This window comes from Eurytemora carolleeae, unplaced genomic scaffold, assembly GCF_000591075.1.
Source record: "Eurytemora carolleeae unplaced genomic scaffold, Eaff_2.0 scaffold1090, whole genome shotgun sequence".
Classification (NCBI taxonomy): domain Eukaryota; kingdom Metazoa; phylum Arthropoda; class Copepoda; order Calanoida; family Temoridae; genus Eurytemora; species Eurytemora carolleeae.
Genome location: NW_019396976.1, coordinates 62,040 through 74,283, shown reverse-complemented (window position 1 = coordinate 74,283; position 12,244 = coordinate 62,040). Strand labels below are relative to the sequence as shown.

The 12,244-nt window shown below is 34.4% G+C and overlaps 2 protein-coding genes across 2 annotated transcripts; both read left to right on the top strand.

Moving 5' to 3' along the window:
- The first annotated feature begins 363 nt into the window (after positions 1–363).
- On the top strand, positions 364–747 carry LOC111710703 (uncharacterized). The gene has a single exon (XM_023484820.1). The coding sequence runs from the start codon at positions 364–366 to the stop codon at positions 745–747; it is 384 nt and encodes a 127-aa protein (XP_023340588.1).
- A 69-nt stretch (positions 748–816) lies between these two features.
- On the top strand, positions 817–12,231 carry LOC111710702 (dentin sialophosphoprotein). Its single transcript, XM_023484819.1, has 10 exons — positions 817–837; positions 2,328–3,105; positions 3,234–3,540; positions 3,576–6,545; positions 6,602–6,701; positions 7,217–7,328; positions 8,498–8,656; positions 10,335–10,921; positions 11,520–11,611; positions 12,144–12,231. Exons 1-10 carry the CDS (start codon positions 817–819, stop codon positions 12,229–12,231), a joined length of 5,214 nt encoding a protein of 1,737 aa, XP_023340587.1.
- Positions 12,232–12,244: the final 13 nt, after the last annotated feature.

Sequence of the window (12,244 nt, the reverse complement as noted above, 5' to 3'; positions counted from 1 at the left end):
GTTGATTGTTTAATCTTCACCGCTTGTTCAGGATAATTGCATTTTCACGCCTCCACGCCCCGCCTGTTTTGGGTTAAAAGTCTCATCAACTTTAGAGACAGGGTCGACTTTGGACTGTCCCAACGCCTAGGGCTTTACTTTTACCACTCTAACTCATTTATGCTTTACTGTTGTCCTTACCATTTCCATTTTAGCACTGTAAAGAAATTGTTGTTAGCTTTGGTTTTTTAAGAATTAATGTCAAAATTCTAATCGATTTTGTGTGAGGGCTTCAGAACTTAAAGTTGTTTTGCGTTATTATTCTATTTGCACTTCACACATTAGTTTCAAGTCCCGTTTTTCCGTCAATTTTCTGTACGTGTCATGTCATGTAATGTAGCTCTGGCCGGTACAATACTTCATCATGAACCAGCTCTAGTCGGTACAGTACTTCATCACGAACCAGCTCTAGCCGGTACAGTACTTCATCATGAACCAGCTCTAGCCGGTACAGTACTTCATCATGAACCAGCTCTGGCCGGTACAGTACTTCATCACGAACCAGCTCTAGCCGGTACAGTACTTCATCATGAACCAGCCGGTACAGTACTTCATCATGAACCAGCTCTGGCCGGTACAGTACTTCATCATGAACCAGCTCTGGCCGGTACAGTACTTCATCATGAACCAGCTCTAGCCGGTACAGTACCCCATCATGAACCAGCTCTAGCCAGTACAGTACATGAACCAGAGTTTGTAGTTGTGTAACTACAATATACCTCCTTAATCAGAAATTAAAAGTCTGAAAAATCTTTTAGGTCTGAAAAAGAAGTAAAAATGCAGAAGACACGGCATAAGGTAAATAAATCATAATAAAAATTGTACTCCAAAATAAATGGACTGTAGACCTTTGTATTTTCAAGTGACCCCCATTTTAAGAGTAGCATGTCCCATTCACAACAGTACCCTTTAAACCTTTGATTAGCATGGAGGAAGATATCGTTATTTGTCTGATATGACCTGTGTTAAATTCGGACGATTTTCCTTTTTGTCTTTGCTGCATTAATCCACAACTCACTATTATAGAAAAACTAATAATTGAAATGATAAATTTAAGTAAGTAGAAACTGACAATTAAAATTGCTCTGATTTCAGTGTACACTTTTTATGCCAAAATTTTGGAACATTTTTTCAGTCTTGCTTGAAAGGAAAACATGATCCAACAAAGTGTAATCTATGGGGACAAGCTGCATGTAATAAGAAAAAGAAAAACAAATGTAAAGAAGTGAGTATCTTTTATTTTCAGAACTGAAAGGGATTGTTCACCGAATTCAAAATTTGTCCCTAAGTTCAGAACTAATAAGTGTTTTTTGTACGATGGTAAGCGATCTTATCAACATAACGAAGACGACTTTCGATTTCAGTTTTAATCTATATCAAGCTTTTAAAAAGCATGGATAGACAAAAAAATGGAAACCAAAAGAATCTGTCAATTAAAAAAGCTTATCTTTAATTATTTAAAAACATGTAATTAAAAAAAAAGCTTTTTAACAATAAAAACTTAAATTAAAAGTTGTCTTCCTTATATTGATAATATTACCAACCACCGTATATTTTTTGGTATTTGCAAAGAATTTGAAAATTATAAAGCATATATCCCTTCTTTCAAAATTACACAAAATTCTTTATTGTTTTCAATATTTTATGATATCTTAATATCTTACAATTTGTTTTTCAAACAAATGGTCGATTAACTTCAATTCTTATTCTAGTTAAAATAATAGATTTTTAAAGAAAGGACATTTCACAGATAGGACATTTCATAGATAGGACATTTCAAAGATTGGACATTTCATAGATAGGACATTTCATAGATAGGACATTTCAAACATAGGACATTTCAAACATAGGACATTTCATAAATAGGACATTTCAAAGATAGGACATTTCATAGATAGGACATTTCAAAGATAGGACATTTCATAGATAGGACATTTCAAAGATAGGACATTTCATAGATGGGACATCTCAAAGACAGAGAAATTTAATCATTGTTTTTTATCTTCAAAGTAATCTTATTTAATAAATACCCTGCTATTTCAACAACTTTTCTGATTTTTGCTTCACATTTCTTCTCCGTCTATGAAATTACCTGACTATGAAAATTATTCTGTCCATGAAAATTCCTGTCTTTGAAATGTCCTATCTGATAAATGTCCTGTCGATGATTTGTATGAAATGTCCATCTATGAAATGTCTTTTTATAAAGTGGTATAACACCCTAACTACAGGCGAACAATTTCTCTGAGAGAAAATTTGTAAATTGGCTTTTGTTTAAATATATTCAGGCTGGAACTTGTGAAATATCAACAGTCAATGAATGCTGTTTTGTTCTAACCTGCTTGGCAGTGTCTGACGTTAATAAAACTGGAAATAATACAAACAATGATCTGCCCGGGGGATCTGAATCTGGGAATGATTATAGCAACGATGATGGATATGATTATGGGGATAATGGTGGAAATGGTTATAGTGCAAATAGTTCAACAACTTTAGCACCAGCTGTGCCTGGGTCAAATTCTACAACTCCTGCAATTGGTTCTACTGCTTCCAGTTTAGAGCAGTCTGAAGCTAGTACTGAACAACCACCAGCTTCAAGCACGGTCCTGCCAGAAGGTTCAGATCCTGTATCAGAGCTAATAGCTGGTTTAACAAACGCAACTGATGCTACTGGTAACTCTACTGCAAACAATGATAACGATTTGCAGAAGAATGATTCATCCAAGGATGAAAATTTAATCATGAAAACTATTACAATTGAAGTCATGAAGCCAGGCCAGGACAACCAAACTGGAGTTGACAATTCTACAGCTACTGACTTAACATACGGAACAGAGGGTTCAGTCTCATCTGATCTAATGTCTACGGATAATTCTGAAGCAGGTAATTCATCCACCATGGTCAGTATTACAGACACAACAACAAATAATCCCTCTGAGAATGCTGAAGATGGAAGTATTACAGATGATGAAAATAATGCTGGAGATGGAAATACGAATAAAGATAGTAATAACACTTCAATTAGTGAAAATTCAGTCACACCAAGCCCTGCTACTTATGAAAATGGTAACAATTTTATTTTAGATGATTTAACTTATGTTTTATTTGTGTTTTAGCCATCTAAACATGTTTTAGAATGAAAATTTACAAGTTTATAAAAACTTTACCAATTTCAACTCAGTGTCTTTTTTTAGGTTCAGAAAACTCAACAGATGAAAATTCTTTGAAACCTGATGGATACAGTGAGAAAGAAAAGCCAAGAGGGTATAATCAGGTTGGAGATGACTATGCTCTAAGTCCGCCAGAAGATGAACAATTAAATATAGAACCCAATAACTTGGAAGATAATTCAGAAAATGACAGTGGTTCTGGATCTAGCACCAAATCAGGAAATGATTCTGAACAAAATGCATCCACAACTGAAGTAAATACTGAAAGTGAAATTGGTTCTGGATCTAGCACAGAATCAGGAAATGATTCTGAAATGCATCCACAACTGAAGTAAATACTGAAAGTGAAATTGGTTCTGGATCTAGCACAGAATCAGGAAATGATTCTGAACGAAATGAATCCACAACTGAAGTAAATACTGAAAGTGAAATTGGTTCTGGATCTAGCACAGAATCAGGAAATGATTCTGAACTGAATACATCAACAGCTGAAGTAAATACTGAAACCACCTTGGGAGCAGTAAAAACTCCAATAATTGGAGATGATTATGCTTTGGATCCGTCTGATGATGGGAAAACAGATGCAGAAAAAAATAATTCTGAAAATGATTCAGAAGCAGGAAGTGGTTCCGAATCTAGCACCGAATCAGGAAATGAGTCTGAACTGAATACATCGACAGCTGGAGCAAATACTGAAAGTGAAAGTGGTTCTGGATCTAGCACTGAATCAGGAAATGATTCCAAACTGAATACATCAATAACTGGAGTAAATACTGGAAGTGAAAGTAGTTCTGAATCTAGCACAGATTCAGGAAATGATTCTGAACTGAACACACCAACAACTGGAGTAAATACGGAAACCACTTTGGGAGCAGTAAAAACTCCAATAATTGGAGATGACTATGCTTTGGGTCAGCCTGATGATGGGGAAACAGATGTAGGAAGCAATAACCCTGAAAATGATTCAGAAGCAGGAAGTGGTTCTGAATCTAGCACTGAATCTGGGAACAGTGATGATGGTACTGCATCAACAAAAGTATTAAAAATTGAAATATCAGGTCCACCGGAGGAATATGAAGAAGGAAGTAACTCTGCTGGAGCCAATCCTGACAATTCTGTTGATAATATTGAACAAAATACTAATGGAAAAGATGGTTCTGGAGCAAATGCTGACTCTACCTCAGACAACTCTGATAGAGGCAATGGGAAAAACCCAGATTTACCACCAGATAGCTCTAATAATGGTAACGGAGGTAATACAGATGAAAATGATAATAGCAGTGGGCCAAATGCAGAAGGTGATAGATCCAATGTAAATGAAAATGATGGTTCTGAAGCCAATAATGATCCACCCACTGATAACTCTGAGACTGGAAACAGATCCAATGTAGATGGAGACAATGGTTCCGGAGCTAATAATGAATTTTCACCTGACAACACTGACAATGGCAACAAATCCAATGTAGATGAAAATGATGGTTCTGGTACCAATTCTGATTCACCCACTGATAACTTTGATACTGAAAACAGATCCAATGTAGATGGAAATGATGGTTCTGGAGCCAATAATTATTCACCCACTGATAATATTGAGAATGGCAACAGATCTAATTTAGATGGAAGCGATGGTTCTGGAGACAATAATGATTTACCAACCGATAACTCTGAGAATGACAACAGATCCAAGTTAGATGGAACTGATGGTCCTGGAGCCAATAATGATATACCCCCAAAAAATTCAGAGACTGGAAACAAATCCAACATAGATGGAAATGATGGATCTGGAGCTAATACTGATTCACCCACTGGCAACACTGAAAATGGCAACAAATCCAATGTAGATGAAAGCGATGGTTCTGAAGCTAATACTGATACACCCACTGACAACACTGAGAATGGCAACAGATCCAAGGGAGATGAAAACGATGGTTCTGGAGCTAATAATGATTCCCCCACTGATAACTCCGAGACTGGAAACAGATCCAGCGTAGATGAAAATGATGGTTCTGGAGCCAATAATGATTTACCCCCAAAGAATTCAGAGACTGGAAATAGATCCATTCTAGATTTAGATAAAAATAGTGATTCAGGACCTAGTAATGAGGAAAAGGGAGGTTCAGATCCTAATTTGAATAGAAAAGAAGGTTCAGGACCTAATACTGAGGAAAAGGATGGTTCTGGAACTAATGCTAATGAAAAAGAAGGTTCAGGAACAAATGTTGATGAAAAAGAAGGTTCAGGACCTAATACTGAGGAAAAGGAAGGTTCAGATCCTAATTCTAATAAAACAGAAGGACCCAATACTGAGGAAAAGGAAGGTTCAGGACCCAATTCTGAGAAGAATGAAGGTTCAGAAACCAATACTGATGTGCCCTCTGAGATCACTACTAGTTTAACCAAGGATAGTACAGATGATTCTGCTAAAGAAAATGGAGACACTGATTCAAGCAATTACTATGAAGATAGTTACAAAGATGCCAAAATTTCAGCACCTGAAGTTGACAATAAAGAAAGTAGTTCAACTGATAATACTAATAATGAAGAAAATCCTGATGCAGAACAAACTTCATTGAGCGGAAATAAAGAAAATCCTAGCACAGATGCGAATTATGAAGATGACTCATATTCTGATAAGAATTCAAAAAACAATGATGAAGATACTCCCCAACTGAAATCAGACAAAACGGAAAAGGAAACCTCTTCAGTACAGAATGAGAATTCTGGGGATGGAGCCAAGGCAGATCCTGAAGGTAGTTCTGATGGAAATAAAGCTCTAAACAGAATGGAAAATGTTGATGAAAGTACTGATCCAACTGAAATTGATGATAAAAAGGACACAAAGGTAGATAAAAGAAAAAGCAATGATAAAGAAGAATCTTCAGGAAATGGAAATCCAGCAGAAGCCTTTCGTAGTTATGAAGAAGATGGGAGAAACATGACTAAAGATTCCAAAACCAAAAATGTTGATGAATTATCAACCACAGAAGAAAACTATGAATCAGATTTAACAACTCCAAAAATAGTTCAGTATCCATTTGACGAAGGCAGTGGAAGTTTTGCTGACACACTTCAGAGCATAAAAAATGAATCAGATTCAGATTTAACAACTCCTAAAATAGTTCAGTATCCATTTGATGAAGGCAGTGGAAGTTTTGCTGACACACTTCAGAGCATAAAAAATGAATCAGATTCAGATTTAACAACTCCTAAAATAGTTCAATATCCATTTGATGAAGGCAGTGGAAGTTTTTCTGACACTCTTAAGAGCATAAAAAATGTTAATCCAGAAGAAGAGATGTCTGAATATGAGGGCGATGATAGTGAACCAAAAAAAAGGTTACCAAGCAAAAAATTTATATTTTAAATGTAGATTTTTTCAACATTTTATTTAGAAAACGGAAGACACAAACCATTGAGTATGGATATAACGGGCATCCATCTGCCAAGGAGATGCTTGAAAAGCATATGTGTGACAAAGCTGTTCTATGCGCGGTAAGCCAAACTTCAATATCCAATAGTTTTTGCAAACCTTTTATAGCTTATATTATACTTAAAGATGAAACTAGATTATAACTTAAAAGAACTTGTCATTTACATTTAATTTGAAATCAGTTATAATGAAAATGTAGCATGGAAACTTTAATTTTGGAAAGGTCTTTGTTATCTAAAGAATGAAAGTATTTTGAGAATAAGACAACTCACCTGCTAAATTATTGCTCAATTCTAGAGTTGTATCCCCTTCAATAAGCAACTATTTAACCAATAAAAGCAACAAATTCAAATAAAAAAGATATTGATTTTGATGTTGAATTAAGATCTTTTCTGAGGCTTGTGAATATTATCTCCACAATAGTATTGAATAAAAATATTACTAATTCATAACCTTATCAAAGTTTTTTTTTGTGCATACTGCAGTGATCTAAACGTACTTTGAACAAAGAAATAGTGTGCTTCAGTAGTGAGTACCTCTTTAATAAACATTCCCTTTAATATTTCTATGTGTTAAGACTCTGGCAGAGAATAAGATGTGTAAGGAAGGAGAACTGTCCTGTAACGTAGTACAGACCTGCCAAGGGGATAAATGTCAATGTGAGGTGGATGCTGATTGTCTAGTTGCAGGTATACTATCAACATTTTTATTTTAGATTTTTCAAATTAATTTTTTAAATAGATGGTTCGAGATCACGCAAATCCGCCGCTTTAGTGTTTGTAAATTTAATTTAACCAGTTGTAGCCTAAAGTCAGACCTGGTCAGCCTATAAACCTATAAACCCTGGGGCAGTACAAACTAGGACCGTAAGGGTCGGTACATGACAGTTCAGTTTTAAATGCATATTTTTGGACCGTTTCATTAAATCCTCTTCTTGGCTAAATTAAAACGTCTTTTGTGCTTCTTTATTTGATTTTGATAGGTATATATAGGTTTATAACAGATGATAGTTTAAACAAGCGAGTACAGAGATCTATTAATGGCTAAAATATACGATATTTTCCACAGCAGGTTCCATTGTGTACAACTGGCGTACACGACCAATAAACAGACGTCTGTATTCAGGGATGTTTAAGGATCCTTTGGATACAAAAAAAAACCTTCAGAAAGAGACAAAATAAAAAAATTTCATATTTTATGTTAAAAGTAAGAGTATTTCTTTAAAGTTTGTAAAACTTAAACCGCAACAAGTGGCCGTTAGTTTGCATTCGAAAACCTTTTTTGGAATGTAGCATATGGCATACCAGTAAAACTTTAGGTCTGCTTAGCGTTTACCAAGAAAAAAAAAGCATTTAGAAAAGAGCAAACTGAAAATTCTTTTTTATTGAAGTACACTCATCAAACTCTTTATATTTCCAGAGTAAGGATTTATTGCACTTAATACAATATTACGTTTATCTAGATATTCAATAATTTATTATTAGCAAAATCAATACAAATATGGTTTTTATTAGAAATATTGTTGCCCTTGATAAAATATCATCTTTCTACTGCTGGGAATTCCATATAATTTAGTAATTTGTTTCATCTAGAATTATATTCATTCAAATGCAGCATACCTACAGTACGGTGGTAACCGATTATATCAATACAATGAAGACGACTTTCGATTTTCAAATTTTAGATATACTTTATGACTTTAAATAATCCTATGAATAATGAAAACCACCGACCAATATTTAATAAGTTTATTTTCAAGCTTATGGAAAACCTTTCTGACAACAACATAATAATGTTGAAATGCTTAGAAAAAATATCCCCCCTTTTCACAGTTTTATGGATCCCACTGTATTTCTAGGGATCCTGACCAGCGGGGATATCTCTGAGCTCCAAATGTATGGAGCGGCCTGTATAAACATGGCAGGATTAAATCACGATAAAGATGGCGCTGATAAAATTGAGAACTTGAAACCTGACCGTACAGCCCAGGAGAAGCAGTGCAAATCTACCTGCGACAGTATTTCCAGCATAGATCAGGAAACAGCATGTTTTTCTTTAAATGGTTTTTTTCCCAAAAATATTAAACAAAACAATTTGCCAAAATATCATAATAAGATTTCATATACAGGGTTTTCCATAAGTTGTTTGATTATATGACAGTCATATTATAGTAAAATTGATTTCACAGTGAAATATAGTTGATTTAAACATTTTTTTAAAGAAATAAACCGTGTAAGGTCTTTAATATCTAATAATGCAGTATGGAAGAAGACATTCAAAACTATTCTCCAACTGTCATGTTTCGTGGCAAACCTTGTATGTAAAACTCATTAAAAGGGACTGATCTCATAATTTTAAAAAACCCTCCATGTCCGATTCACAATGGTAATCTGATCAATACAATATAGAAGAAAACGACGTTTTCTAGCTGAACAATTTTTTATTTTAAAAACTTTTCTTTTGTTTTCTTTGTAAAAATGTCACTTTTGCAGAGAAACCAAAAATGAAAATATTAAGTTTTTATAAACAAAAAAAAAATATCTTATTCATCCATTATCAGAAAAAGCTTCTAAAGGTACAGTTGTAAATCAGACATGCCACTATAAAGGTCATGCACTAAGAAGAAAAGCAATTACAGTCACCCTAAAACTTATTGTACAACAACTCAAATTGAATTTTAAACCTTTAAAGGGCCCATAGTTTTTAATTCAAGTGACCCTCCATTTAAAGAGAGTTATGTCAGATTCGCAACAGTACCCTTTGAACCTTTATTTGATCAATAATGTAGAAAATACCTTTTTACCAAAAAAAGTTTGAGCAAATATAATTTGTCACTTTTTAAACAGAGGGTCACTTGAAAAAGCGCTTACAGTCCCTTTAAGCTGATGTTTACATAGAATTACAAACTGTTTAGTTGTGTAATGGAACCGCGCCAAGGTACAATTTTTTAAAAATAATTTAGGCAAGAAAAAAATTTCCTTTTTCTAGTTCTTGTAAAACTGATTTCTCTTGTGAAGAGGAATGTAAATGCTGGATAAATACAGATTGTCCTCCTCTTTCCCCAGGTAACAGACTTTATTTACCCAGGTAAAAAACTTCTTTTTCCCTAGGTAACAAAATTTATTTTCCCCAGGTAACAAACTTCATTTTCCCCAAGTAACAAACTTAAATTTCCCCCAGAAAACTTCATTTCTCCCAGGTAACAAACTTCATTTCTCCCAGGTAGCAAACTTCATTTTCCCCAGGTAACAAACTTCATTTTCTCCTGGTAGCAAACTACATTTTCCCCAGTTGAAAAAAATAATTTTCCCCAGGTAATAAACTTATTTTGCCCAGGTAGCAACCTTCATTTTCCATAGGTAGCAAACAACATTTGCCCCAGGTAGTAAACTTCATTTTCCCCAGGTAGCAAAACATAATTTTCCCCATTTAACAAACTTGATTTTCCCCAGGTAGCAAACATAATTTTCCCATTTAACAAACTTGATTTTCCCAAACTTCATTTTCCCTAGGTAGCAAATAATATTTTCCCCAGGTAGCAAACTTCATTTTCCACATTTAACAAACTTGATTTTCCCCAGGTAGCTAAAGTTGAAATCCCCATGTAGCAAATTTTATTTTCTCCTTGTAGCAAACTTCAATTTTAAGACTTACCAAATAAAAAAACAAATTTCTGAATATAATAAATGTAACAGGAGACCAGGCTGCAGACCAGGAGGATGAGGAGGAATCAGGAACTGAAAAAGAAAAGAAGGAGAATGTTCCTAAAGATGAAGCTGAACAAGTAGATGAAAATGGCAATGACTATTCCAATGATGATGAATATGAAGATGAAGATGCTGAAGCTCTGAATGAGGAAGATGACGCACAAGATGGAGATGACGACGATGAAGGTGAAGATGAAGAAGAAGAAGAAGAGGGTGAAGATGAAGACGAAGAAGCATTGGATGAAGAAGATGCAGAAGATGGAGAAGAAGAAGATGAAGATGCAGAAGTTGGAGAAGAAGAAATTGGAGATGAAGGCGGAAATGATTATTCAGACGATGGAGATGATGATTATGAGGATGGAGCAGAAAAAAATTCGATTGAGTACAGTGAAGAAGAAGATGAGGATCTTCTTGGAGAGGAATTTGGTCAAAACTACTCTGATGATGATGGTGAAGAGACTGCTGATGAGGATGAGGTTGAAGAATCTGAAGTAACAAACATCAGTCAGAAAGTGACAAGACCAACATTTTACCAAGCTCATATATTCCCTATTAGTGTAATAGATGCGCTTCAGGTAATTCTTTTATAAGAATCTGGAATTTAAAAAAACATGATTTTATAGAAAGAAATTTTGGTTTTGAAAAAAAAATCTTGAATTCGTCGAAAGAAATTTTGGTTTCCTAGAAAAAAATCTTGATTGAAAAAAGAAGAAACCTTAATTTAAAAGAAAATAATCTGAATTTCTAGAGAGAAATATTGATTTAAAGGGAGTGACCGGCTATGTTAGGTAGTTGAACTGAGTATCCAGTGTTGTGGAAAACTTCTTTCGGATTCATTTGAGACATATTAAACTTTTTAAAGATCTGTAAATCCTGAGAAATATATATTGATTTCCTCGAAAGAAATCTTGTCTTCATGAAAAGAAATCTTGATTTTCAAGAAAGAAATCTTGATATGATGAAACGACATTTTGATTTCATGGAAGGAAATCATGATTTGATAAAAAAAATCTTGATTTTCAAGAAACAAGCCTTGGTATTTGAGAAAGATAATCTGAATTTAATGAAGAAAACTTGATCATGAAACAATCTTGATTTTTTGAAAAGAAATCTTGATTTTTTATGAGAAATCTTGATTTGATGAAAAAAATCTTGATTAAATTGTCTGGCTAGGATGGAGGTGAGATAACTGTTGATGTCTCGAATGAGAAAGCCTGCTCTTCTGAAGAATACTGCAGTCAAATAGGATTCTTCTGTCCAGCAAAGTAATTTATAATAACTTTCTTGTCCCGGCTGATCACTTTTATGTCCCGGCTGATCACTTTTTTGTCCCGGCTGATCACCTTATTGTCCCGGCTGATCACTTAATTGTCCCAGCTAACAATTTTATTGTCCCGGATGATCACTTTCTTGTCCCGGCTCATCGGAAACTCTGTATAAAACGACGTGTGACCTCCTTAATACGGATAAATGCACCATCAATAACCCTTAACAATATTTATCAGCCTGTATAAGATTATGTTTACAGTCCCATTAATCAATATTCATTAACGAATCCCTTTAACATTTACAGTGATAGTCAGAAAACAATAGAATAGGAAGACAATATTTTAGCAGTAATTAATCGTATTTGATGTTTTTACAAAGCAAAGCGTCTTACCAGACACTTATCAAATCGCTAATTACACTGCACAATTTCTGTGGCTCATGCTCATTCGACTTTTTAAAGCTATAATTTGATTCTAAAAGTCGTCTTTCGTGTTTTCTGGTTATCAGTTTAGTGAATTATATTTGTAGGTCTGGTGACTGTGATGTATCAGCGGACTGCAGTGCTCCAACTCAATGTAAATGTACAATAAAAGTTGATTGTAGAACCAGTAAATAATGTAGATATATAT